This window comes from Mesoplodon bidens (genome assembly GCF_964165515.1).
Source record: "Mesoplodon bidens genome assembly, chromosome: 2".
Classification (NCBI taxonomy): Eukaryota; Metazoa; Chordata; class Mammalia; order Artiodactyla; family Ziphiidae; genus Mesoplodon; species Mesoplodon bidens.
In genome coordinates this window covers 39691749-39719620 of record NC_138177.1, presented here as the reverse complement: position 1 = coordinate 39719620, position 27872 = coordinate 39691749, and the positions used below count along the sequence as shown (strand labels likewise).

Here is a 27872-nt window from a genome sequence, read left to right as displayed (position 1 = left end):
TTTGACTACGAGAGAAAGTCCAGCTCTTATGATGACATACGAGGTTCGCGCTGATCTGACCCAAGTCCCTCTCCTGACTTCTCCCCTGCCCAGATGGCCCTTACACACATGCTGTTCTCTCTGCTTGTAATGCCCTCTTTGTCTTTCTTTTAATTAGGGGTTGGGGGCTGAGGAGGAGAATGCCCTCCTCAAAAGGCCTCCTGAAAATCTAGCAAAAACATCACCTCCTCAAGTGAAGTCTTCCTTCCCAGACGTCCACTGCCCAGAGTTCATCTCTGCCACTTCCGTGATTCTAGGACACCCTGTCCTAACCTTGATCGCCTCATGTGTGACATGGCACTGTCACTTGCCTCTTCACAGCTCTTTTTCTTTCACTAAACCACTCTCTTCAAGATGGGGAGCCACATTATTTGATAAGATGGGGCAGAACAGACCACGGCTGAGCGATACACAGCCCAGCTCGTGGGGTTGGAATGTTGGGGCTGGAACTGGCCCCTTCGCTGTATGTCCTTGGGAAGCTACTAAGCCTCTCCAAGGCTTACTTTGCTCATCTGTAAACGAGTGCAGTAAGAGTGCACCCCTCAGAGGGAACATGGAATGAAAGAAAAGTGGCACAATGCTGATATCCCACGAATATTAACTATTATTATTATCTGATTCCAGGTACTCAGCACAGTACCTTGTACACAGTCAATAACTATTTATTGACTTTTTGAAAAGAAAGGAAGAGTCACAGTTCAAAGCCAGGATTCCAAGTCTATTTTCCCAAGTATAGTACAGCTGTCTCCATACTGTATTTTATCTGATATGAAGAGCATTCCAGAATTCCAGATGAGGAGATCAAGGACTGAGCCATTAAATCCAGAGGGTACTCATCCAGAGGGTACTCACTCAACCCAGGCTCGTGTATTTCCGCATCAGTGCTGTTGCTTCTGTGTTGACTGTGGAGGGCTCTGGCCTATCCCTCACCCTTTGCTGCCTCCTTGTGGCCATGTCAGGTCAGGCTATACAAACTTTTCCCTTGGAATTGCTTAACTTTGCTCTCATTTTAAGTTGGCTCCTTCCTTTGGAATTATATCCAAGAGGTATAACTTTTAGTTTTGTTTATTAATGCAGTTTAATAAAGATGTGAAATTTCAATAGAAATGAAAATTATTAGCATAATTGCTAAGGTAGCCCAGGGGGTACAGGGGTTAAAATTAGATTTGTTTAGCCAACAGGGCTGACATCACCTTTAAAAACTGAAGCTCTTGGGCTTCCCTGGTGGTGCAGTGGTTGAGAGTCCACCTGCCGATGCAGGGGACACGGGTTTGTGCCCCGGTCTGGGAAGATCCCACATGCCGCGGAGCAGCTGGGCCCGTGAGCCATGGCCGCTGAGCCTGCGCGTCCGGAGCCTGTGCTCCGCAATGGGAGAGGCCGCAACAGTGAGAGTCCCGCGTACCTCAAAAAAACCAAAAAAACAAACAAACAAACAAACAAAAACAAACTGAAGCTCTTGGTGTGGATGTAGAGAGAAGGGAGACCTTGTGCACAGTTGGTGGGATTGTAAATTGGTGCAGCCAGGATGGAAAACAGTATGGAGCTTCCTCAAAAAATTAAAAATAGAACTGCCATATGATCCAGCAATTCTACTTGTTCTGTTTTTTTTTTTATTGTAGCTATATGAGATAATGGATGTTAACTAAACCTATTGTGGTAATCATTTCAGAGTATATGTGAATCAAGCCATCATACTATATAACTTAAACTTCTAGAGTGATGTATGTCAATTATTTCTCAATAAACCTAGAGGGAATTCCCTGGTGGTCCAGTGGTTAAGACTCTGAGCTCCCAATGAAGGGGACCCAGGTTCGATCCCTGGTCAGGGAACTAGATCTCACATGCTGCAACTAAAGGAGCCCACTTGGGGCAACGAAGATCCTAAGACCTGGCGCAGCCAAATAAATAAAATAAATAAATAAATATTAAAAAAACAGTACCTACCTCATAAAGATTAGAGTATATGATTTAATATATATATATATAAAGGGCTCAGAACAGTTCCTAGAGCATACTAAAGAGCTACATAAATGCTTGCTGCCATCATCATTCTTCTTCTTCTTATCATTATTATTAGTTCAGGTAGCAAAAGCAGCATGTGCAGAGACATGGTGGTGGGAAGCAGTGTGATGTGATGGGGAACTGGGTGGTAGTAGTGATGATGCCCATGAGGAATCAGGACAGTCAGGGACCATATCAGGACCTCAAATCATGTTACATATTGCATTTCTCAATTACTTATGATCTATTTCTGCCTACTAAGATGCAAGCTCCAGGAAGACCCCCATGAGGCACTTGTGATAAATCACTGTATGCCAGGCATTTAGAATAGTCACTGGCAACATTGTCAGTGCTCAATAAATATTAATTGAACGAATGATGGGTTAAGGATTTTGAACTTTGTCCTGAACATTATGGCAAGTCAGTGAAGCAGGTAATACTAGATTAGAGGCTGAGAAGCAAGCCATCAGTTTCTTCCAGTAAGCGATAGTAAGGGCTGAGGTAGTCATCCCCTTGAAGATGAAAGTAGGAGACTTGGGATTGGGATGAGAATGAGGAGTGGCATTCAGGAGGTGGTGCCATTCATGGGGATGGAGAAAAAGGAAAGGAGCAGATTTAGGGAGAGATGAGAATCTCTGTTTGGGACATGTTCTAGATTTGTGGGTCTGAAGTTCAGCAGAGAGGCTGGGGCTAGAGAGAGAGGCTTGGGAGTCACTGGGGTGTAAGGGGTAACAGAGGTTGAGAGTCTGGATGGCGTGCCACTGGTGACCAACATGTTACCACACCTTGCTTGCTGTTCATGACCCTCTAGGAAGTTTGTCTCCCAGCAAGACTGGCTGTTCTTTGAGGACAGGAATACTTCCCATTGTAGCCTTCAGTATACAGCGTGCAACTCAGTGCTAGGAAAATGGTCAGGAACAGAACTTCTAGAGCAGAAAGGAATCTTAAAAATCATATTAACATGAGAGAATGAGGCCCAACATTGTTCAACCACTTGCCTGTGGTCACTCAGCAAAACAGCCACAGCTCTGGCTGCAGGACCAGGTCTTAAGACTGCCAGCCTTGTGCCCTTTCCAGGAGGCCACATTGCCTCAGGGCGGTGAGTTGAGAGCACCCAGGTGAGTGAAGGAGCTTGGGCTCTGGGGCTGATCTAGCTTCCTGGAGCCTCAGTTTCATCATCATCAGGATTGTTAGGGGTTGACTGGGTCCGAGTCTCTTGTGAAGCAATGAACATAGTGCCGGGCTCCCTGTTGGTGCTCAATAAATGTTTATTTACCATTCATTTCCCTCAAGAAGATAGGGGGTTTGGAACAACGTGGTCAGGTTGGAGCTGTGACCTGAAAGGCTGAAGGCTGAGCAGCACGATCTTGGACATCAAATCAGCCCTCAGCAATCAGTTAAGAGCCACCGAATAAAAACATGTATATGTATAACTGAATCCCTTTGCTGTACACCTGAAATTAACACATTGTTAATCAACTATACTCCAATAGAAAATAAAAGGTTAAAAACCAAAAGAGCCACCACTTTCCTCTAGGAGGTTTAAAGGCGCTGCTAGCTCAGGCTACCTCTGCCGAGTGTAGGCGTGGTCAGTGTCCCCTCCCTCCTCCTTTCACTCTCCTTTCTAGGTTCCGCCCAGCTGGGCGGGACGCTCCAGACGCTCCAGACCCAGGCGGAACTGTTTCCTTGCTGGTTACAGTGTTTGAGGGTTAAGTGCTGCCAGAGAAATCACCAGGGAGGAGGCGTCTGTGTTTAGAAGGTAAGGTGGGCAGAAGGAGGAGAGCTGGGAAAGCTTGAGAAGTTGTTTTCTTTGAAGGATTCCTTGGGCTTTGGGGACTGGAGATGACAGTGGGTGTAGAACTGGAGGAGAGGAAAGAGCACACAGAGCCAGCTGGCCAGCCCCAGGGGGCCCTTTGGGCCTGAGCCCACCCGAGATTCCCAGGGTTCTGTCACAATCCACACATTATTTATGCAAGTCATCTCCGTTTATCAGGCGCGTCTTGTCATGTGGAGAAAATGAAACTGAAAGCAGGACTCTTCCCTTAAAGTGTTTTTGACGGGTTATTTTTATTTTCTACTCTGATATTTTACTTGAGGTTTCTCTTATTATCATTATCGTCATTTTTATTTGCATTTCCTCAAAAGGAGTCCAAGATGTGGTATTCTTTTTTTTTTTTTTTGCTGTACACGGGCCTCTCACTGCTGTGGCTTCTCCCATTGCGGAGCACAGGCTCCGGACGTGCAGGCCCAATGGCCATGGCTCACGGGCCCAGCCGCTCCGCGGCACGCGGGATCCTCCCGGACCGGGGCACGAACCCGTGCCCCTTGCATCTGCAGGCGGACTCTCAACCACTGCGCCACCAGGGAAGCCCCAAAGATGTGGTATTCTTAAACGATTGTATTACACTGAAGTTAGCAGTTGGAGGTGGGCTGGAATAAATAAAAGACCAGAGGAGGAAAGAAGTTCGAAGAAACCCCGAGTCTTCCAGGTTTCTTCGAGCTTCTTTCCTTCCCTGGTCCTTTATTCCAGCACGCCTCACACTCACTGTCACCGGAAGTGTTTACACAAACATTGGGTCCAGAGAGTTCATTACCGGGTGATTGTGCTTCCACTGCACATTTGATTAGACCTCTGAGGTAGGGGCTTTGACACTGTCGGAGGGGTGAGATTGCTGAAAAATGGTTGCTCTGTGAATTTTGCAGCAGACGTAGTTATGCAGATATTCAGGTAACAGTTTGCTGCCATCTGCTATTTGAATTGGGTCTAAATTGCTCAGAGCTGATCAAGGGCAGTTGGATTAAACTGACCCCCCAGGTTCCCTATTTGTATAGTGTGTATATGCACATGGGTGAGGAGACTGGGACTTGTTAACTTTTGTTTTCATAAACGAACGTAATTAGCTCTACCATTTATTGAAGGCTTAATATTTCCCCCTCTCCCTACTTCAATGCACTTTTTATGGGGGACTGTATTTATTGTTGCCCCCATTTGAGGGAACAGAAAATTGAGGCTCAATAATCTAAGGTTACACGATTAAGAAGTAAGAGTCTAGAATTACACGATCAGGGGCTCAAACTTAGATCTTGCTGAGTTGGGAGTCTGAGTTCTTAACCATACTCTACACTAGTTTGAATAGGACTGCACACGTGCAAAGAACCAGGACTGTGCTGAGCATGTTCAACCAGAAACACAAACTGATGAAAAACACATATTTGCTTATTAAATGAGGGTTCTGGTTTTTTAAAAAGGCCATCTATTTCTAGTAAGAGTATGTTTATATGGCATTGGAAAAAAATGTATTAATATAGGTTGAGAATCCTAAAAACAATCATAGCCTTTGTCTCGGCATTCAGTTCTTTGAAATCTATCATAAGAAATCTATTATAAGATCTATCATAAGAAAACAAGCTAAAATAAGCTAAATTTGCTCCAACATTATTTAGAATTGTGAAAAAAATAATCATTTTGAAACTCTGTTTTAAAAGTTATTTTAAAAATTTGCTCCATAGTAGAGAACTGAAAAACCTCTCTGATGGCATATTGCATAGCCATCAAAATGTTTTAAAACCCTTGTAATAACATAGGACATTATTTATAATAAGGCATTAAATGAAAGGAGGCAGGATACAAAGTTACTTACAGAGCATGAGCCCAACTATTTTTTAAAAAATCTATAGAACTATACTAAAATATTAACAATACCTGTTCCTGGGCAGTGGGAGAATAAAGTAATAATTTTCTTGTTTAAAATTTATATATATTTTAATATTCTATAATTAAAATTTCTATAATAGATGTATTTTGAAAAAGTTGCTAGTAAAATTAATTTCTCGAATTCAAATGTTTTCTTTTTTTAATAAATTTATTTATTTTTGGCTGCATTGGGTCTTCATTGCTGCGTTCAGGCTTCCTCTAGTTGCTGCGAGCAGGGGCTACTTTTTGTTGCGGTGCGCAGTCTTCTCATTGTGGTGGCTTCTCTTGTTGTGGAGTATGGGCTCTAGGTGCGTGGGCTTCAGTAGTTGTGGCTCACAAGCTTAGTTGCTCCACGGCATGTGGGATCTTCCCAGACCAGGGCTCAAACCCGTGTCCCCTGCATTGGCAGGCAGATTCTTAACCACTGCACCACCAGGGAAGTCTAAATGTTTTCTCACTATTATAAAATTATAAAGTTCCTCTCTCATCTCCAGGTGGAAAGTCAGAAGACTTCAAGAGTATTGTCCTTCCTGTTACTGGTGGTCTGTGGCCAGATAATTCTGATTGACCCTGACAGGATTTTCTAAGAGTTCCACGTTTCTTTGATCAAATCCCAAGGAGATAAGTTTTTCATTTTCTTGAAAAAAAGGCAAAAAATTTGTAACCAGTGGTATTTACCATCATGGAGACCAAGAGCCCTAACAATCCTCAGGAAAGACCCACACCCGCTACTAATGGGAGGGCTTCAGTGGAAGACAATAAATTGTTGATTAAAGCTACTAAAAAGGAAGACATTGAGTGGATCCAGCAATTGCTAAAAAAAGGGGCTGATGTCAATTTCCAGGATGAAGAATGGGGCTGGTCACCTTTGCATAATGCAGTGCAAAGTGGCAACGAGGACATTGTGAATCTTCTGCTTAATCATGGTGCTGAGCCTTGTCTGCGGAAGAGGAATGGAGCCACTCCCTTCATACTTGCTGGCATCGCTGGAAATGTGAAGGTGCTCCAACTTTTACTTCCGAAAGTAGCAGATGTCAACGAGTGTGATGTTCATGGCTTCACAGCTTTCATGGAAGCCTCTGTGTATGGTAGAGTCGAAGCCTTAAGGTTCCTGTATAACAATGGAGCAAAGGTGAATTTGCATCGAAAGACAAAGCAGGATCAAGAGAAGATTAGGAAAGGAGGGGCCACTGCTCTCATGGATGCTGCTGAAGAAGGGCATGTAGATGTCGTGAGGATCCTCCTTCACGAGATGGGGGCAGATGTCAATGCCCGAGACAATATGGGCAGAAATGCTTTGACCTATGCTCTTATGAACTCTGATGATGAGAAGGTGAAGGCCATTACTCGCCTTCTGCTGGACTGTAAGGTTGATGTCAGTGTGAGGGGGCAAGGAAGGAAGACGCCCCTGATCCTGGCAGTGGAAAAGAAGAACCTGGGTTTGGTGCAGATGCTTCTGGAACAAAAACATATAGAGATCAATGACACAGACAATGAGGGCAAAACAGCACTGTATCTTGCTGTCGAACTCAAGCTGAAGGAAATCGCCCAGTTGCTGTGCGACAAAGGAGCCAGAACAGATTGTGGAGACCTTCTTGCCATAGCAAGGCGCAATTATGACCATGACCTGGCAAAGTTTCTTTGCCAGCATGGAGCCATAGAAGATTTTCACCCTCCTGCTCAAGACTGGAAGCCGCAGAGCTCACGTTGGGGGGAAGCCCTGAAACATCTCCACAGGATATACCGCCCTATGATTGGTAAACTTAAGATCTTTATGGATGAAGAATATAAAATTGCTGACACTTCTGAAGGGGGCATCTACCTGGGGTTCTATGAAGACCAAGAGGTAGCTGTGAAGCTATTCTATGAAGGCAGCACACGTGGACAAAATGAAGTCTCCTTGTTGCAGAGCAACCGAACCAACAGTAATGTGGTGACATTCTATGGCAGTGAGAACTACAAGGGCTCTCTGTACGTGTGCCTCGCCCTGTGTGAACACACACTGGAGAAGCACTTGGCTGACCACAGAGGGGAGGCTGTGCAAAACAAGGAAGATGAGTTTGCTCGAAATGTCCTCTCATCTCTATTTAAGGCTGTTGAGGAACTGCACCTGTCTGGATACACTCACCAGGATCTGCAGCCACAAAACATGTTAATAGGTAAGTCCCCAGTGTTCTCTTAGAAACGTAGGGTCTTTAGTTACGAGAGGAAAGGATTTTCATGGCAGAACAGGGAAGAACTAGAGTCAGTGTGGGTTGTTCAGTTTGAGGATTAATGTAACAAATCCATAGTTACAGTGCAACCTCTCCTGCTACTAGGTATAACTCGTATTCCACGTGGAGGTCGAGGATGCCAATGGAATAGCAGGCTAACCTTATATTGCCCTTGGCAAATACAAATATGAAGGTAGGTCTTGGATGGAGCCAGCTCCAGAAGTTTGAATTCTTGGAGTAGTCTGCAAGTCAGGGAACCTAGAAAGGGTGTTCCTTCAGAGAAGGTGGCAGTTACAGTGAAACTTAATTGCAAAACTGAGGTTAAAATTGGGATCCAGGTTAAGATGTGACACAGTGAAACATACTGCAAGCAGGCCGAACAAGTCAGTGTCCACTGCTGCAAGCCAAAACCAAATAAACTAAAGCAACATTCAAGGATACAAGCAGAGCTGAGGGCTTCCCTGGTGGCGCAGTGGTTAAGAATCCGCCTGCCAATGCAGGGGACACGGGTTCGAGCCCTGGTCTGGGAAGATCCCACATGCCGCAGAGTAACTAATCCTGTGTGCCACAGCTACTGAGCCCGCGAGCCACAACTACTGAGCCCGCGAGCCACAACTACGCACCTAGAGCCCATGCTCCACAGCAAAAGAAGCCACCGCAATGAGAAGCCTGCACACTGCAACGAAGAGTAGCCCCTGCTCACTGCAACTAGAGAAAACCTGCACAGCAACGAAGACCCAACGCAGCCAAACAAACAAACAAAAAAACAAAAAAAACGAAGCAGAGTAGGGAACAAATGTATGGACCCCAAGGGGGGGAAGTGGGGGGGGCGGTGAGATGAATTGGGAGACTGGGATTGACATATATACACTAATATGTATAAAATAGATAACTAATAAGAACCTGCTGTATGAAAAATAAATAAATAAAATAAAATTCAAAACTTCAAAAAAAAAAAAAACAACAAGCAGAGCTGAGTGTAAAGTCCCAGGGGACAAGGTGATACAGTAAAAAGAGCCTTGGCTTCAGCCATATTTAAGGAGCCTTGCAGCCTTGTCCCACCACTTTGTAACCTCAAGCAAGTCACTTAATTCTGTGAGCACTGGTTTCCTCACTTGAGACTGATAATACCTCCTTCATAAGGTTGTTATGAGGTCTAAGTGCAGTATGTCAAATGGACAAGTCATCTGTACATTGTAGGTGCCCAACAAAGGCCAGGTACTTGTCTAGAGGGCTAAGCAGAAGCAGATACCTAACCTACAGATATGCACTGACATTTAAGCTTGGTGTAAGGGACCAGGGTAAAAAGAAGATGTGGGTACTGAGAGTCAGAGAACAGTACTTAAGGTCCTGGAAGAGAGAAATAGGTAGATGTAAGATCTGGTTTTAGTTTGAGGACAGGTGCTTGTGGCACTGCTTCCTGGATTTAAGCAACTTCGCTGGGGAGACTGACAAGGGCCAGAAATATGTGCAACTCTACCCAGTAAGGAAGAGTCTTTGAGGTTCAGCCAAAGGTGAGGTCCTTCCCAAGTTTACCTGCTGATCTTGATGCAAGAGGGTCACACATCACGTTCTAAAGAAAAATAATTTGTGACTACCTATTCTTTGAAATTTCTAGCACCACTTCTTCCATTCTTAAGCTTGAACAGTAAAGAACCGATTATATTTCTGCCTCAAGGTGGCGAACCTAGCACATACTGCAGACTCTTCCCTGTATTAAATCCCTCAAATGATGGGAAAAGATTTTTTTTTTTTTTTTTCTTTTCTTTTTGCGGTATGCGGGCCTCTCACTGTTGTGGCCTCTCCCGTTGCGGAGCACAGGCTCCGGACGCGCAGGCCCAGCGGCCATGGCTCACGGGCCCAGCCGCTCCGCGGCATATGGGATCCTCCCAGACCGGGGCACGAACCCGTATCCCCTGCATCAGCAGGCGGACTCTCAACCACTGCGCCACCAGGGAGGCCCGGGAAAAGATTTTTAAATGAATTCATAACTGAGATCAACATTAAAAAAAGAATTCCTAGAGGACAAAATCCTTGAAGAATCATGGAGAGACTAAACATAGATAGGATGCGATTGAAGAATAATACAGGAGCCCAGGACAAATGCAAGAAGCCACAGAGAAACATTACTCATGAATGTAGGAACAGTGTAGAAAAGTGCCACTCCAAAGTGATGGAAGCCAGAAGCAGGAGAGGACCAAGGACCAGCTAGCAGGCAGATTGCTGCATCAGTCGACACTAGGAAGATCAAACCCTGGGCTTCCCCTCTTCCCCAGGGACCAAGCATCTATGACAGACCTTTCTTCTGCAGACAGGGGGACTGCTTGAGACACTGGGTCATTGGTGATATCAAGAGAAACAAAGAGCAGTCAAACATGCAAGATTTCTGCCAAAGCAGCTACTAAGTGGCATGTCCTGCTTACCCCAGAGCTTCACTGAATAAAACGCAAAGCAGAAGCTCTGACGACTGCTTCCATCCCTCCACTATATTGGGTGGCGTTAACAGAAGCAACTCGCAGGACGTCAGGGAGTCCCAACCGCAAAGTAAGGCTTACAGTCGAAAATCACTTAAGATATTGGAGAGGTGCCAATACTGTGAAAGAGAGGCATGAAACAGAAGAACTTACACCCAAAGAAACATAGCTAACCAAATGTGTAAGTTTCCATGGCTGTTAAAAGAAATTGTCACAAACCTGGTGGCTTAGAACAACAGGAATTTAATCTCCCGCAGTTCTGCAGGCCAGAAGTATGAAACCAGTTCCACTGGCGCCAAATCAGGTGTCAGCAGGGCCAAATTCCCTCTCTACACTGTAGTACAGAAACTGAGTGTAAGTATTAAAACTTTTTTTTTTTTTTTTTTTTTTTTTTGCGGTACGCGGGCCTCTCACTGTTGTGGCCTCTCCCGTCGCAGAGCACAGGCTCCAGACGCGCAGGCTCAGCGGTCATGGCTCACGGGCCCAGCCGCGCCACGGCATGTGGGATCTTCCCGGACTGGGGCACGAACCTGTGTCCCCTGCGTCGGCAGGTGGACTCTCAACCACTGCGCCACCAGGGAAGCCTGCATTAAAACTTTTTATAGCACTTTAACAAAGTCTGTTGAAACTAAAAATAAAAAATTGGGGCGTGTAATAAACAAATCAAATGTTAGAAGAGATGTGAGGTATTCCATTAGGTACTTTCAAATTTCAGTAGCAGAAAACTCGACTCCAAGTGGCTTAAATAAGTGAAGGGAATTTATCACTTCACATAATTGAAAGTGGTCTGTGGTTATGATCTGCACCCCATCTGCCCCTTCAACCTCATCACAAGCAACTTTCTGACTCTGTCCCTCCTCCCCAAGTGCACACTTGGGCCTTCCTTCTGCCAGAGTGGAATTCTCCACGCATTCCTATCTGGAATTCTCTCTTCCTTCTGTTCCCCATTCCACTCACCTACCCAAATTCTACTTTCTGATCTTTTCTGTCTAGGCGTCTCTTCCTCTTTTTTTTTTTTTGGCTGCACCATGCGGCATGTGGGATCTTATTTCCTCAACTAGAGATTGATCCCATGCCCCCTGCAGTGGAAGTTCGGAGTCCTAACCACTGAACCAGCAGGGGATTCCCTAGGCGTCTCTTCCTTAAGGAAAACTTCTCCACCCTCCCTGCACCACAACCCCCCACCCCCACCCCGCCGCCCAGCCATGTAGCTCTTCTTGTGATACACTTTTAGGACATCCTGCACTTTGGGCTAGCATTGTCAAAATTGCAATTAATTTAATGTTTACCCTCCTTTAGTATTGGTCTCCTTGCCCAGAGACTCTAAACTCTGTAGGGCCAGGACTGTGTTCTCCTTCCTCACCATCATTTTTTTCCCCTCACTAAACATTTGTTGAATGATTTAATGGGTTCCTTTTTGTTAGACTCTGAGTTTCCTCACAACTCTGATGTCTAAGTTCATAATGAAAGGAGTTTGAGAAGCACACAGTTGTAGTGGCCATCATCCTATGTGGGGTTACCCAGCCTTCCTCTCAGACTCCTTTAAGGCACCTCTTCGAGGACAAATTACTGACTCACCCACCTTTCATTTTGTTCCTGACCTCTCTCATCCATGCATCCCTCTTTCTGAAGACTTAGTGGCTTCCTTTAAGGGAGGAAGATTCTGAAGGGGGCAAGGAGGCAGTGACTCATTACAAGCACATGGCTTATTCGTGGTAACAGATTACAACGTCTTAGTGGGCATTAACTAGTGGGCTTGATTTGGTGGAATGCTATGCTTAAGGTGGTCTTGGATTTGGACCCTTGTTGTTTAGTTGTTCTTTAGCTATAGGATGTAACCTTAACTCCTGCCAGCAGCTTCTTTACAAATCTGTGCTCTTTGACCCCAGGAGTTGCATGACTGGGGAGCTGGTTATTCTTATCCTCATGCTTCCCCACCCCTTGGCTTGGAACAAATAAAATGTAAGTCCTGCTCTTGGCAGATACCTAAGAGATCAAACGACACAGTGCACATGACGGTGTTTTGAGAAGCAAACAACAAAGCAGACGTGAGCTTATCATTGTCTTCCTCAGAGATGATAGATTGTACATTGTGTTCCAGACTTATTTCAATTAATTACAGCATGGAGAATGAGGATTTTCAATGCATCTCTACAAACTATCCCTTAGATTCCAAGAATGGTGCTTGGCTGGCAGATTTCGATAAAAGCATCAAGTGGACTGGAGATCCACAGGAAATTGAGAGAGATCTAGAGGTAATTTCTACAAACAATTTATTTTTCCACCTTTCTGCTTCCTTTTTTGTTCATTACCTTACTCCCTGTGGCCAGTTAGAGGATGTTCCTATTTCAACCAGAAGGAAAGACATTTCAAGGCATTTCCCTGGTACTCATTGCCTTCACTCCCTTGCAGACAGCCAAGTGGGTGTGGGGTTGGCCGTCGCCGTGGCCCCTTTCTCTATCTCTTTAGATCTCTCTCTGACCCCACAGGCTGAATAGTAAATACACTGAGCATGCCACACTTCTTCCAGAATTACCGCCAGGAGATTTTCTCCAAAATAATTCCACAATTCCTGTAGGAGGTATTTTCTGCCTAAAGACAAAGTAAATGAGATTTCTTTTCCCACTCTATTCAAACACGTGTGCCAAACTCCTAGGAGGGCCAGCGACTAAGGCCCTCTGAAGCACAGCGGAGGGATGGGATCGATCCGCAACTCGAAAGAGACTAAACTTAGCCCCAAAGGTTAAGATCCTGAAAGAACTGTTTCTCCAGAGAGGAGACAGAACAGAGACGTAGCCTCTGCAGACCACAGCTCCCAGATAGATTCTGAGCTTGCCAGGGCAGCTCTCGCCTGGAGTTCTCCAGGGTGCTGAACTTCCAACCCAATAGACAAGAACTCTCCATCCATGCCTGGCCTTTCTGGTTCAGTGGCTCCAGATTTTAGCTCCTTCCCTGACTGGTGTCCTTCCCAGTGCAGTTTCTATGTTGGCCTCCTTCCTGGTCCTTCCTCCCTGCTGTGCCCTGACTCCTGGGGCCTTCACTCTATTCTGCGGGACCTGGTCTGGCTCCTTTCTCTGTGGCCTGACATAGGCCTGACCCAAAGTCCCAGTTCCCAGCCAGACTCTGAGCATTCCCCTTGTTTAAAACCTTCTCCCTTTCCCCTGTTTATCTAAATTCTATCCGTACTTTGAAGTCTAGCTCAAATTCCTCTTCCTCTAAGCAGTCTGCCCTGACAACTCTGGCCTGGGATTATCTTTTGTTCCTTATAAACCTAAACCTATAAACTATACTACCTTGAAGAGGTAGTATACTAAACTATACTACCTTGAAGAGTTCTCTACGCACAAGCCCATGCCTTCTCTCCCTGACCAGGCTGTGGAATCTCGTAGAGATTCTACCCGTTTTCCATTTGCTCATAGCCTGCGCCACACCCTCCAAAGTTCCCCAAATAGAGTGATAATTCATAAGCACTTTTAGCTTGATTTATGGTTTTTGTGTAGGCCCTGGGACGGCTGGTCCTGTATGTGGTAAAGCAGGGAGACATTCCTTTTGAGAGGCTGAAGGATCTAAGAACTGAAGAGTTGATTCAACGTTCTCCAGATGAGGAAACTCGGGACCTCATTCATCACCTGTTCTTCCCTGGGGACAACGTGAAGGCCCATCTGAGTGGCCTGCTGGGTCATCCTTTCTTTTGGAGTTGGGCGAGGTAAGGAAAACTGAGTGTATATTACAGGCCTCCAGGACAGACACAGTGAGTGTATTAGTCAGGGCTCTTTATATATATACAAAATAAGGAAATGCCTCATGCAATATTGGGGCTGAGAAGTTCCACTATTTGCCATCTTCAAGCTGGTGACCCAGGAAAGCCAATGGTGTAATTTAATCTGAATCCAAAGGTCTGGGAACCAGGGGAGCTGAAGATGTAGATTCCAGTAAGGGTCTGAAGGCCTGAGAACTAGGAGAGCTGAGGGCAAGAGAAGAGCCATGTCCCAGCTGAAGCAACCAGGCAGAGAGGGGCGAATTTCCCCTTTCGTTCTATTCAGGCCCTCCATAGATTCGATGATGCCCACTTACATTGGGGAGGGCTGTCTACTTTACTGAGTCCACTGGTTCAAATGCTAATCTCCTCGGAAACATCCTCACAGACGCACCCAGAATAATATTTAATTTGGGCCCTGTGTGGTCAGTGAAATTAACACATAAAATTAACCATCATGGTGAGGTGGGCAGGAGTCAGGCTGGGAATCAGCAGACCCAGGCTTTTCTCTCAGCTTGGCATTTCCTGGCTGGCTGTCATTGGAGCAGTGACTTAACGTCTCTGGATCTGGTTTTCTCCATTGAAAAATAGAAAAAGGATGAGGGAAAACAGAGAGAGAGAGAGCTCTCCCCTTATGCAGATTTGAGAGACATGCTTTTACTACTCTTATCAAAAGCCAAAATCTAATAGTTCTGTAAAGAGTGGGAAGGATGGAACAACCGTGATGATTCTATCATTCTCAGCCGCTACAGGACCCTTAGGAATGTGGGAAATGAATCTGACATCAAAAGGAGAAAGGCTAATGGCAAGATCCTCCAGCGTCTGCAACCTGAAACATCTGAACTTTCCACAAGTTTTGCCCAGTGGACGACTAAGGTGTGAACAACTCCTACGGTCTGGGAGTTATTCCAGGAATAAGAATCTGTGTCATGTGTTACGTTGGTTTTCCTAACTTTTTTATACTATGGGCCTGGCCCAACCAAGTGGTGAGAAAGGGGATTTTCCTTTCCCTCCTCCCATCCCAGGTCCCCTCTGCCCTTTTGAGTCTCTGCTCCAGGCCAGGCCCTCCTGAGAGACTCATCCAGGCTCCTGTTTAGGATGGCCTTGTCACAGCCCAAGAGCCTTTTTCTTTTCTGTGACTCTTTCTCTCAAGCCTTGTTTTCTGAGCGAGGTCTGACAAACAATTCTATTTCCACTGTGACAAGAGCAGCTGATTAAATAGAGTTTAGTCCAAAGGAGGTACTCCCCCATGGGGCATTTCCATCCAGGGAGACTGGCTGCCTCTGCTGTCCGTGAATAGCCCAGCCTGAGCATCCATATACGCACCTATTTTCTGTGTGAGAGAACAGAAAATGAAAAAAAAAAAAAAAGAAAAAAGATGATCTTTCAAATTCCTCCTCTTCCAGAGAAGGTCCACTCAGTATAGTGGAACATAAAAATTAATCACCATTTCAGTCTAGTCAGTACTATCAGAACTTTCGTTATTATTAATGAGCAGACATCTATCAAGTACCAGTATGTGTTAGGCCCATGCAAGGTCAGAGATATACAAAACAGAGTACAGCATCCATGTGGGGCGGAGAGACCCACAGAATGATGGCTGTGGGACACATGCTGGGTACCCCAGAGACATGGACAAAGCATTATGGGAAAATCCATAACTCTCAAGTCTTCGAGTGAGACCAGCAGCTTCTGTATCTTAAGCCTGATGTAGGACTCTTGCTTCTTCCGAACCTCTTCATTTCTGCGTCTCATTTTGCTTTCCTTCCCTTGCTGGCCTCTAGACCACATATCACACTCATAATTGCTGGCTTAACGTCTCTCTTTCTTGCTACACAGTAAGTTCCACGAGGGCAGAGACCATCTGTTGTCTTGTCTGTCATTGTATTCTTGGCATGGAGTAGGTGTGCCATGACTCTTTGCTAAATGAATGTCTATAAAAGTTCAGCTAAAAATTAAACTTGTAGAAACAAAGACATTTGAAACAAGAGCAGATGATAGTAATAGCTAACGATCACATAGTGCTAACTATATGGCAGCTGTAGTTCTCAGGACTTTCCATGAGTAACCACAGTTAATCTTTACAACAGCCTCTGAGGCAATTAGCTCCATCTTGCAGGTGGGCAAACTGAGGCACAGACAAGTGATTTGTTTCAAAGGCACAGAATCAGTAAAGGGTGCAGCAGGATTTGAAGCTGGGCACTCTGGCTTAAAGGCCATGTGCTAACCTGTAGCTGATAGAGATTGTCATTTTCTTTTTCTTTTTAATGTCTGAGACAGAGAAACAGTACTACAGGCAACAGAAAGGAGAAATCCAACCTCAAGACTGAAGTGCTAATAAAAGTGGTTGCAAAAGTAGAAATAAGAGAAGTATAGAGCACAAAGCACAGAAGAAGCAGGTGATGAAAGCTATTGTTTCCCTTCTTTTCTTACTCTCCACTCAGTGTTAAATGGAGCATTATTTTCAGACCATATAGGAAAGTCGTTCCTTGAAGGTTAATTATCTGGCCTTTACTTTCTGTTTGCAAGCAGAAGCAAGGTTTGAGAACATGCAGTGGTGTTGGGTAAATTATCAGTCAAAGCCCAAAGGTCCAGAGGTATAAGAAGGAAGGACAGAATTGAAATGAAGAGGAAAGTACAAATAAAGAAAAGTGCTAAATATCACTAGAGAGATAAAGGTTATGGAGGTGATGGAACGTTATCAGTCATCAGATGTGATGATACAGGCAGGTTCTAAGGTGCAAAAATGTAATTTTAAAAAGTGTTTCCAGAGAACAAGATACAACAACGAGGAACCTGGGAGACAAAGGGGTTGGAGAAAATGGGGCTGAACCCAAAGACACAAGACTCTATCATTCAGAGAAAGGAGCCTCAGTTTTATTTATAAACATGAAAAATAATGGTAGAACTACTTTTTTATCCTCAGATAATTTACGTAAGATTTTATTCTTCCTTAGTGGAGACTAGTGATTGATGCATTAGCTTCTGGGAACAAACCTGTATAGGTTCTTAACTGAATTATTCAAAATGGAAGCATTTAAACACTTTGAATTTAAAAAAAAAAAAAAGATTTTATTCTGATTGTACTTCAAATGACAAAAAGGATACCCAATCTACTGTAATAGAAGGTACAGAATTGAAAAGCAAATAGGAAAATAGAGATACAGAAAAAAAGATAATACAAATGAGACCAAATATTAAATGTGCCAATTCCCCTAGAGAAACATTTAAAACTGGTTAAAAATAAAAATATAAAAACGTATTTAATCAACAAGATCCTACTGCATAGCACAGGGAACTATATTCAATACCCTCTAATAAACCATAATGGAAAAGGATGTGAAAAAGAATATGTATATATATGTATAACTGAATCACTTTGCTGTACCAGAAATTACAACATTGTAAATCAACTATACTTCAATAAAAAAATGGGAAAAAAAAAAGGCCACGCACTAAAGTGGCTCACTGCACAATGTTATGATGCCGTCAAGTCCACCAAATCATTTAATTGCCAAGGAAGTTGAGGCTCAGAGGTGGAACCCCAAATACTCAGGGCTGGAAAGCCAGAGGTTGGCAGAGCTGGGAAGAGAATTCTGTTCTTTTGTCTCTCAGTTCATTGGTTCTTTCCCTGAAACTTCATTGACATATGTTGAATTTTGATTGACTTCAAGTCTTATCTTTTCGTTTTCATTTTCAGCTTTGTTGTCCTGTTGATTTTGGTGACTTGCCCATTTTCCTGGGCGTGCAACCAGTTTTCCAGTGTGGACTCCACCTTCTTCATATGGCTGCCTCTCCTCGCACACATACATGCTCAGCATTTCTCACATGTGCTCCACACATAGTACCCCCAGGCAGGCTTCTAGTCACCAGTTACTCTTCCTAAGGGACCCTCTGGCTTCATGGTTGTTGCATCTTATTCTCTTACTCCAGACTCTTTCTACCTATCAGAGCCATCTACAAGAGGAAGGCATTATTATTTTTATTTATTTATTTATTTATTTATTTTTGTGGTACGCGGGCCTCTCACTGTTGTGGCCTCTCCCATTGCCGAGCACAGGCTCCGGACGCGCAGGCTCAGTGGCCATGGCTCACGGGCCCAGCCGCTCCGCGGCATGTGGGATCTTCCCGGACCGGGGCATGAACCCGTGTCCCCTGCATCGGCAGGCGGACTCTCAACCACTGCGCCACCAGGGAAGCCCAGGAAGGCATTATTAACATGAGAGCAGCTGCCCTGGGACACCTAGGGACAAGGAGAAACATGTAACCTTTGGAAACATAATTACAAACAAAAGAAAACAAAGAACAACCACACTCACTATGGCAATGGCTGCAACGCCTGGTTTCAGTCAGGACAACCCTCTTGAAGGAGGAGATGTAATCAAGTATGAATTTGGAAGGGTGGCCACAAGGATAGTGCTACTGCAGAGTGTAGTGAGCAAATTTCCTCGTATAGTAGCCAACGATTTCCTAAACCATGTTTTAATGTAGTTAATTTCTATGAAAACAATTCTCTTGGAAAATAGATACACGAATTTAAAGTTATTTATAATTCCACATCCAAACACAACTACAGTTAGCGTTGTGGTGTATGGTGCTTACTTCCATTCTTTTCTTTGTATTAATTTGCTTTATTAATTAGTGGAAATTTTGGCATATATTCAAATTTGTATTCTGCCTTTTTGTATTAACATTCAGGATTTATTTTGTGTTGCTACCACATTTTTGTGTAATTTTTTTTAGATTGACAAATTTGTGATGGAAAAAATGAATGAGTTTTATAAAAATGGCAATGTTTATCAGGACACTGTGGGTGACCTGCTGAAGTTCATCCGGAATTTGGGAGAGCACATTGATGAAGACAAGAATAAAATGTAAGTCATGTATGAGAAGTCATGTATGGGATGAGAATAATTTAAAAATTCCAGTTCTAAATTTATATCTGCTATTTGAAGGAAAGAAGAAAATTTATTTTGATGAAAGTCATTCCTCCTTCTGTTTGGAAAAGGGCCATCACAAGGGTCTTACAGTCAACAGTGGACATGCCCTGCAGCTTCTCCTCTTCCTTTTCAATTTTTGCTGAGCCCCCTTGAACAGTAGGCTAGCAATTCTTGTGTGAAGAAATACAGGGGACTGCGTGGCTGGGTAAAGCAAATGTAGCATTAGAAGAGTAGCCCCGTGTTAATCCAATTAGCTTTTGCTACCAAAATTCTTAGCTGTAAGCTCACAAAAAACTTGAAGTTTTGAGGGCTTTTTTGGATTTCAGCATTGTAGATAAGGGACTGTGGGATTGTATTATGTACATTTTATGGATAATAAAACTGAGGTTCATAAAACTTAAGTTGCCAAAGTTTAGTCCATTAGTTGAAGAGTCAGGAGATGAATCTTGCTCTGTCAGATTCCAAAGTCCTCATTTATTCTGCTATAGAAACCAGGGGAGCAAAAAAAAGATTTCCAGGGCCATATGCTATAAAGGGGGGATGCAGAGTTTGGGGCAAGCATATCAAAATATTTATGTTTCATTTCAGGATGAAGTCAAGAATTGGAGAACCTTCCCAGTATTTTCAGGAGAAATTTCCCGATCTGGTCATGTATGTCTATAGGAAACTACAGAACACAGAATACACAAAGCATTTTCCAAAACCTCACATCTAAATAAGCCTAGGTGTGATGGAGGTGGTGGTGGTGAGCAGGCTGGCCAGCCCTAGTGCCTTTTGAATTCAGGGAAGTACTTTTTTGCTGTGGAATCCTGGGCGAGTCACAACTCTTTGAGCCTCTTGACATTTTTTTTTTTTGGCCACACCACGTGGCGTGTGGGATCTTAGTTCCCCCACCAGGGACTGAAGCCATGCCCCCCTGTAGTGGAAGCACGGAGTCCTAACCACTGGACCACCAGGGAATTCCCTGGGCCTCTTGACTAACCTGGTTGCTTGTGAGCAATGAATTGGATAGCTGATGTGTCAGTTCCTGGTGCCGTGCTCAGCATTCTCCACGTTTACAACAAAAAAAGCATATGCTCAAACTACTCTAGTCCTTTTTAAGGGTAAAGCTTAGTGGCAGGAGCTGGGAGAGCATCCTGCTAAGATTCCTCTTGTCAACTGCACCAAAGGAGTGAGTTCCTAAACCTCTAATGCTTTATGTTTTCATCAATTATCTCATGTAATTCTCCCAACAACCTTGCAAGATAAGATTAATATCCCCTTTTAGGAACTGAAGAGCCTGAGAGACTCAGAGAAATTGAACTACTTGCCCCAGATAATACTACTTGCACAGAGCGCAGTATAAATGGACGTGGTGTTATTGTTAACTCTCACTCGGCACCTTAGAACTTAATTACTAGCTCAGAGCTCTTCTACATGAGATCCAAAAGGTCAAATGGGCTCTGGGTGGCTCATTGATTCATTCAATATTTGTTGAGCACTAACTAGTATAAGTCTAAGCACCGACTGTATGAAATGCATTCCTTCTAGAATCACCTGTGTTGGTTTTCTATTATGTTAAGGCTGTATTTCTCAACTGTAGGCAATCTTGCCCTTCAGGGACCATTTGGCAGTTAAAATGTCCATCAAAGCTGAGGGTAGGGGGTTGTACTGGCATCTAGTAGATAGAGGTCAGGGATGCTGCTGAACATTCTATGATATGCACAGGATAGCACCCCCGAAACACAGAATTATCCAGAAGAACAGAATTATCAGTGACACTGAGGTTGAGAAATTCTGCCTTAGTGGGCTGTGCTACCTTTGAACTGGCTGGGAGCCCAGAACTGTGGATTGTGTGGCTCACCTCACAGAGGCGTGACTCGAGTTTGATGTCTTGCTTTTGGATCTGCAGTGAGACAGTTCCAGTTTCACCCCCTCAGGAAGTCCTCTGAATGCCCTCACTTTCCACACCCCTGTCTGAGTGTCCTCTCTGGCTCCCTAGCACCCATGGCCACACCAGAGCATGTTTCTCTCCACCCAGAGCATGATTCTTCCCCACTGGAATGATATATATATATATATAATTGGCTCCTTAGGACCAATGATATATATATTTTTTTGATGTGTATCATACAGCTTAGCAAAATGTCTGCCACATGGTAATGGCCAATAAATATTCATTGAAAAATGAATGATCCATCTTCATACATGAGTAATAATGCTAGGACACATTTTGATGGTGTTTTATAACTTATAAATTACACCTGCATATTTTACTTCTTTAGTTTTCAAAATAATCCTGTAAGATAAGTGTTGTGATCCTCATTTTGCAGATGAGGAAACTAAGGTTAGAGACGTGTTGATTTACTCTAATGCATAGGAAGAGTCACTGTCTGAATTTGAAAAGATTTTCTGGTATGAAGTCTGATGTTCTTTCCAGTTATCCTCACTGTGGTGGTGAAGATGAAGCTTTGTAATGAGAGGAGCTGGGAGAAAAAACAGTATCTTAGGTTCTTTCTGAAAAGGAGATGGTCTCGACTTCCCTGGTGGTCCTGTGGTTAAGGCTCTGCACTTCCAGCGCAGGGGGTGCGGGTTCGATCCCTGGTTGGGGACTAAGATACCATATGCCGCAGGGCATGGCCAAAAATAAATAAATAAATAGAATTTAAAAAGGAGGTGGTCTAAAAAGGGTGTCACTGAATGAAATTAACAAGTACTGGAAGAAACAAACTTAAGACTTTAAGGTTTTAGGAGCAGCAAGGTTGCTTTAAGTTTTAAAAGTAAGATTTGTTTTTCTGATTTGTAGTGAGTACTTGGATATGACAATCAAATGCCCATTTGTAAAGCATACTCAATAAAACTTTGAATTATCTGAATGTCTGATTTTCTCTGAGTGACATTTCTACTTTAGAGAGTAGTGATATCAACAATAGAAAATGCCCAGTGATTAATTCCTGGGTAAGTTTTAAGAAAGGCATTCTGCTCTTTAATAATGGGAAAAGGAGCCTAATTTCAGCCCTCCATTAATTCGGGAACAATACGCACCTTGGGGGTCCTTGTAGAAAAGGAAGGGTCTGATCACTGTACTCTCTGCTTTAATCCTCTAAGGGTTTCTGTGGACATGCTGCAAATATTTCTTATTCAGTTGCCATTATCACAAACATTTAATTGAGCTTGTAGTTCACGTTAGGTACTGTGTTAGGCAAAGTGATTCTGTGCTTGGGCTTGTCAAGCAGAAGTGCCAGTTACACAGAGACGAGGGGAGCTTGCCTGCCTAGAATGCACTGAACAAGCAACATAGGAGAGAAAATTATGGTAAGAATAATAGTTACCACCTCTTGAGCACCTACTGCTTTCCAGAGCCTAATGCTTTTATATATGACATCCCATAACAAACATGACAATGCCATAAGATGTAATTATTCCCATTTTACAGAAGAGGCAACTAACGCTCAGAAAGGATTGCTAAGTTGCCCAAGTTCATATGGGTAGTAAGTGGAAGAGCCAGGGTGCAAACCCAGGTCTGCAAGTCCAAAGGGTGTGGTTTTTCTGGAGAGCCAAAGATAGGGAGTTCAGGTAGGCTGGATGGTCTTTGTGAGCGTGTGTATCGGGGCTTTTATCCATTCCTTCCTATTAAAGCCTAGGAGGTCATGGTTACCCACGGCCTTCATAGCAACCAAATCCAATGGTCCTTCTCTGTCTTCATCAACCTCACACCACAGTTGATTCAGCTGACTACTCTTTTGCTCTTGCACCTGTCTTCTTTAGCACCTGCAGCACCACACTTACCTGCTTTTCCTCCCCAATGGTTGCTCCTCCACAGTGTCCTTTGCCAGCTCCTTCTCTGCTCAACCCCTAAACATTGAGTGCCCCCGAATTAATCCTCAAGCAATTCACTTTTCCTCTTTTCTCCATGGATGATCTTTTCAAGTGCCATGACGAGTTATCATCATAAATAGACAGATGATATCCATGTTCTGAAATTTATCCACATAATTGCCTACAAATTATCAGTCTTGTTTGCTTCTTTTTTCCCATACGCCCTACATCCAATCTATTAATAAGTGCAGTTGGTTCTCTCACCAAAATAAATTCTAAATCTGTTCACAACCTTTTGTGTCTGCTGTGCTCAAACTACCATCATTTCTCATTTGGACTGAAGCATGAGCCTTGTAACGGACTATTGGGCTTGCATCCTCATGCCCCAACAATCTTTTCTCCACAAAGTGATCTTGAAGAAATATAAATCACGTCAGGTCACTTCCCAGATTAAAATCCTTCCAGGACTTTCCATGGCAGTTAGGATAAAACCCAGCTGCTCCCACAGGGCGTTATGTGAGCTGACAGTGTCTGTACAGTCGTGCCCACTGCTTTGCTCTCCTACCCTGAAGGCTCAACTCCTCCCGCACTGGCCTTATCTCTGTTCCTCAAAAATGCTGAGACCAAGTCGAGGTCAAGATGGTGGAATAGGAAGACTTGGGGTTCACTTCTTCCCACAAGTCCCCACATCTCTCCACGTCTCCCCACATCAAGAAGACATCTACAAGCGGAACAATTCGCACAGAGCACCTGCTGAACACTAGCAGAGGACCTTGGACACCTGAAAGGACAAGAAAAGATCCCCGCATAGCTGGGTAGAACAAAGGAGAGAAAGGGAAGAAAAAGAAAAGAGGAAATGGGTTGGGACCTGCACCCCTGGTGGGGAGGTGAAGGAGAGGAGAGGAGTAGGCCTGGGGAGCTGCACCCAGGGAGGCCCCCCACTAGTGGCAAAATACGCTGAAATAGAGGGGGGGCTTCAGGGGCTATCAGAAGAAAGTGCAGTGGCCCGTCTGTGGCAGGCAGGACAGAGCAAGACTTGCACAGATGGGCTGGGCCACAGCCCTGCATGCCCCAGCCTGAGATGGGTGTCTGCCAATGCTGGTAGGGCCTAGGTGCTGAAGTGTGGGGTTAGGAGAGTGGACCTGGGGAAAGGACTTCTGTTGGCTGTGCGGAGATGGCCTGAAGGGACGGGAGTGAGGACCTCTGCAGCCGGGAATGCTGCTGGAGGAAGCGTGGACTGCCTTGGAAGTGAGGCACCATTGTTGAGTGGCACGCAAAGGGCAGGGCCACCATCGTGGGCCTCTCTCCCCACACACCAGCACCTGCCTCTGCAGGCACTGGGTGGGACTCCCAACAGAGCGGGCGTTCATGCCCCAGTCTGTCACAGCTTCCTGCCAGCCCGTGCCTCCGTGGGCCCTAGAGGGGGATCCCATGGGAGCGAGCGCGCACACCCCAGTCATAGCTGCCTTATTGCCCGTCTGCCTGAGCAAGCACGCATGCCCCAGTTGGTAGCCACCTCTTGTCCCTCCAATCTAAGCAAGCAAGTGTGCCCAGTCAGTCGCTGCCTTCACCCCCTCTCATCTGGGTGGGAAGCAGATGCCTCAAGACGGCCCACAATCAGAGGTGGGGCTGAAACCAAAGCTGAGCCCCAGAGGTTGTGCAACTCAGGAAGAGGAACTGAAATCTCTCCATGCAGCTGCACAAGCCATGGATTAAACCCCTGCTATCGGCCTGGTATATCCAACGCCTGCAGAAAATCTGAATGGACAAGTGCTCCCACAGCTGAGACCAGTCTAGCTTCAGCAGCTGTGGAATTTAGGGGCAAGTACACATGGGAGTTGGGCCAGGTCAGAGTCTGAGCTGCCCCCACAGTGCTCACAGCAGGTCCAGAGACCTACCTAGAGGTCTTGCAGGGCCTCCTGGGGAGGCGGGGGTTGGCTGTGACTCACCATGGGGGCAAGGACACTGATAGCAGAGGCCCCAGGGAATTTTTTTTGTTTTGTCTTGTTTTAATTTTTAAATTTTACTTATTTATTTATTTAATTTTAAAGTACATTTTTAATTTTTCTATTTTTCTTTGTTTTTGCTCTTTTTTTTGTTTTTGTTTTGTTTTTTGTTGTCATTTTTGTGTTTATTTTTGGTTTTCTTTGCTTTTCTGTTGTTTTTTTGTTTTTTGTTTTTGTTAGTTTTGTTTTTATTGTTTGTCTTGGTTTTTTGTTTGTCTGTTTGTTTTCTTTCTCTCTTTTTTTGTTTTTTGGCTGCGCTGCGTGGCTTGCAGGTCTTGCTTTCCTGGCTGGTGGTTGAACCTGAACCCTTGTGGTGGAAGCGCCAAGTCGTGGCCACTGGACTGACAGAGAATTCCTGGCCCCAGGGAATATCACTCGGCATGAGCTCTCCTGGAGGTCTCCATCTTGGCACCAAGACCCAGCTCCACCCAACAGCCTGCAAGCTCCAGTGCTGGACACCTCAGGCCAAACAACCAGCAAGACAGGAACACAGTCCCACCCATCAGTAAGCAGGTTGCCTAAAGTCATACTAAACTGACAGGCACCCCCCAAAACACACCTTGACATGGCCCTGCCCACCAGAGGGACAAGACCCAGCTCCACCCACCAGAGTGCAGGCACCAGTACCTCCCACCAGAAAGGATACGCAAGCCCCTGGACCAACCTCACCCATCAGGGGGCAGACACCAGAAGCAACAGGAACTATGATTCTGCAGCCTGAGGAAAGGAGACCACAAACACAGTAAGTTAGCCAAAATGAGATGACAGAGGAATATGTGGCAGATGAAGGAGCCAGGTAAAAACCTACAAGACCAATTAAATGGAGAGGAGATAGGCACTCTACCCGAGAAGGAATTCAGGGTAATGATAGTAAAGATGATTCAAGATCTCAGAAACAGACCGGAGGCCCAGATTGAGACGATACAAGAAATGTTTAACAAGGACCTAGAAGAACTAAAGAACAAACAGTGATGAACAGTACAGTAGATGAAATGAAAAATACACTAGAAGGAATCAATAGCAAAATAACTGAGGCTGAAGAACAGATAAGTGAGTTGGAAGATAGAATGCTGGAAATCACTGCCGTGGAACAGAACACAGAAAAGCTGAGATTCCAGCCATGGCAGAATAGGCCCAGGGTCTGGACGACTAACCACCACATCCTATTGTTTCTTAGGATGTCTCAAAATGTATTTTTTAGCAGGCAGAAAAGATACTAACCAATAACTGCTGCCTTAGATGGTGCTGCTCTGAAGAGTGGGGTAAGGCCTTGGTTTTTGTTAAATTTCACATATAAAATTGATTTACTTGAGGAATGAAAGAACAGAGGTTGTTGCATAAACAATTGGTGCCATGAGAAGCTAAGGACAGCTTTGCCTATGTGACATGCCTATATGGAATGTCAAGGTTTCAGGATTCAACAGGATGGTCTGTAAAGTTTTACAAAGCTGGAGCCAGAGGGGTGAGGAAAGTGGACGAACACAGAAGCACAGTAAAGTATCACCAGTCTCAAGTTCCCATCGCCTTCAATTCTAACAGACATATATTTGTTTTAGAAGAAATTTTAATTCTAGTCAATGTAAGTTACTCAGTCCTATGGAAATTTTTTTAAAAATGGAACTGGGGTCAGGACTAAAATAAGAAACAATGCAAGCATAAAATAAAATTCTACAAATAAGTCCAAATATATCAATGATCACAGTAAATGTAAGTATCTTAAATTCCCCTGTCAAATTAATAGATTTTCAGAACAGGTTAAAATAAAAAGTCAAGCTATATGTTTATTATAAGATATATGCTTAAACAACTGTGCACAGAAAGGCTGAGAACTTAGGCATTAAAGTAGACTAGAAAAATAATAAAAGAAAATAGATGTTATAATACTAACATCAGACAAAAGAACACTAAAGATGAGAATCACTAACATTAAAAGGGACAAATATATTTTGTCCTTTCTGTTACCTTCAACTCACACAGAAGATATAACAATTATCAATTTTAATGCATTAACACTGCGGCCTCTATATCCATAAAATAAAAACTGATAGAAATAAAAAGAGAAATGTTTTCCAGATAACTTTTGGGTTAAATAAAAAATAAATAAAGTAATAATGACAATATAAATGGAAAAATTATTCAGAAGTGAATGACAGTGAAAGCGCTCTGTGTATCAAAACCCATGGGATGGGCTTCCCTGGTGGCGCAGTGGTTGAGAGTCCGCTTGCCGATGCGGGGGACATGGGTTCATGCCCCAGTCTGGGAAGATCCCACATGCCGCGCAGCGGCTGGGCCCGTGAGTCACGGCCACTGAGCCTGCGTGTCCGGAGCCTGTGCTCCACAACGGGAGAGGCCACAACAGTGAGAGGCCTGCGTACCGCAAAAACAAACAAACAAAAAACCAAAACCCATGGGATGCAGCGAGAGTGGACTCAGATCAAAAAGAAGTCACCTTGCCATTTCCTGAGCCTTCGGGCTCTTTACACTAGCACTGCACCATTTGCTACAATGACCACTGTCCACATGTGGCTAGTTAAATTTCCATCTATTACAATGAAAAATTTGCTTCCCTAGTTGCACTGACCACATTTCAAGTGCTCAGTAGCCACAAGTGGCTAGACGTTATCATAGTGGACAGCACAGATTTTAGGAACTTCTCATCCTTGCAGAATGTTCTGCTTGGCAGTGCTTCTCTAGAGTTTGCCAGGGAAGTTCCAGTATGTCAACTTTGCTGACTGTAGGCCGCCATTGAGCCCAGGTTTCAATTGGCCAAACTAGCCAACTCTCGATATTTATACCATTCCCAGATGCTCAAGCCACGTATTAAACCTAGAATCTCAGGAGAGTCAACTGATATTGATAAATGAGGCTCAATCAACTCTTCAATTTCATTCCACATAGTCAAACACCTTTAGAATTCATTCACATCCACATTCCCCATACTCTTGCCAAT

General features: G+C 44.2%; 1 protein-coding gene and 1 long non-coding RNA gene across 2 annotated transcripts in view; one reads left to right on the top strand and one right to left on the bottom strand.

The window, feature by feature from the left end:
* Window positions 1–5733: 5733 nt before the first annotated feature.
* On the top strand, window positions 5734–21969 carry RNASEL (ribonuclease L). Its single transcript, XM_081223517.1, is given in 7 exon segments — window positions 5734–7893; window positions 12591–12676; window positions 13922–14127; window positions 14922–15054; window positions 18922–19052; window positions 19707–19828; window positions 19831–21969. Coding segments are annotated over 7 exon segments (2211 nt in total). The 5' UTR covers window positions 5734–6416; the 3' UTR covers window positions 19887–21969.
* The window catches only part of LOC308610207, a 32356-nt gene continuing 11194 nt past the window's right edge, over window positions 6711–27872 (bottom strand). Inside the window, exon 3 of the long non-coding RNA XR_014014449.1 lies at window positions 6711–6845. This is a non-coding gene — a long non-coding RNA (uncharacterized lncRNA). The remainder of the gene's footprint in view (window positions 6846–27872) is intronic.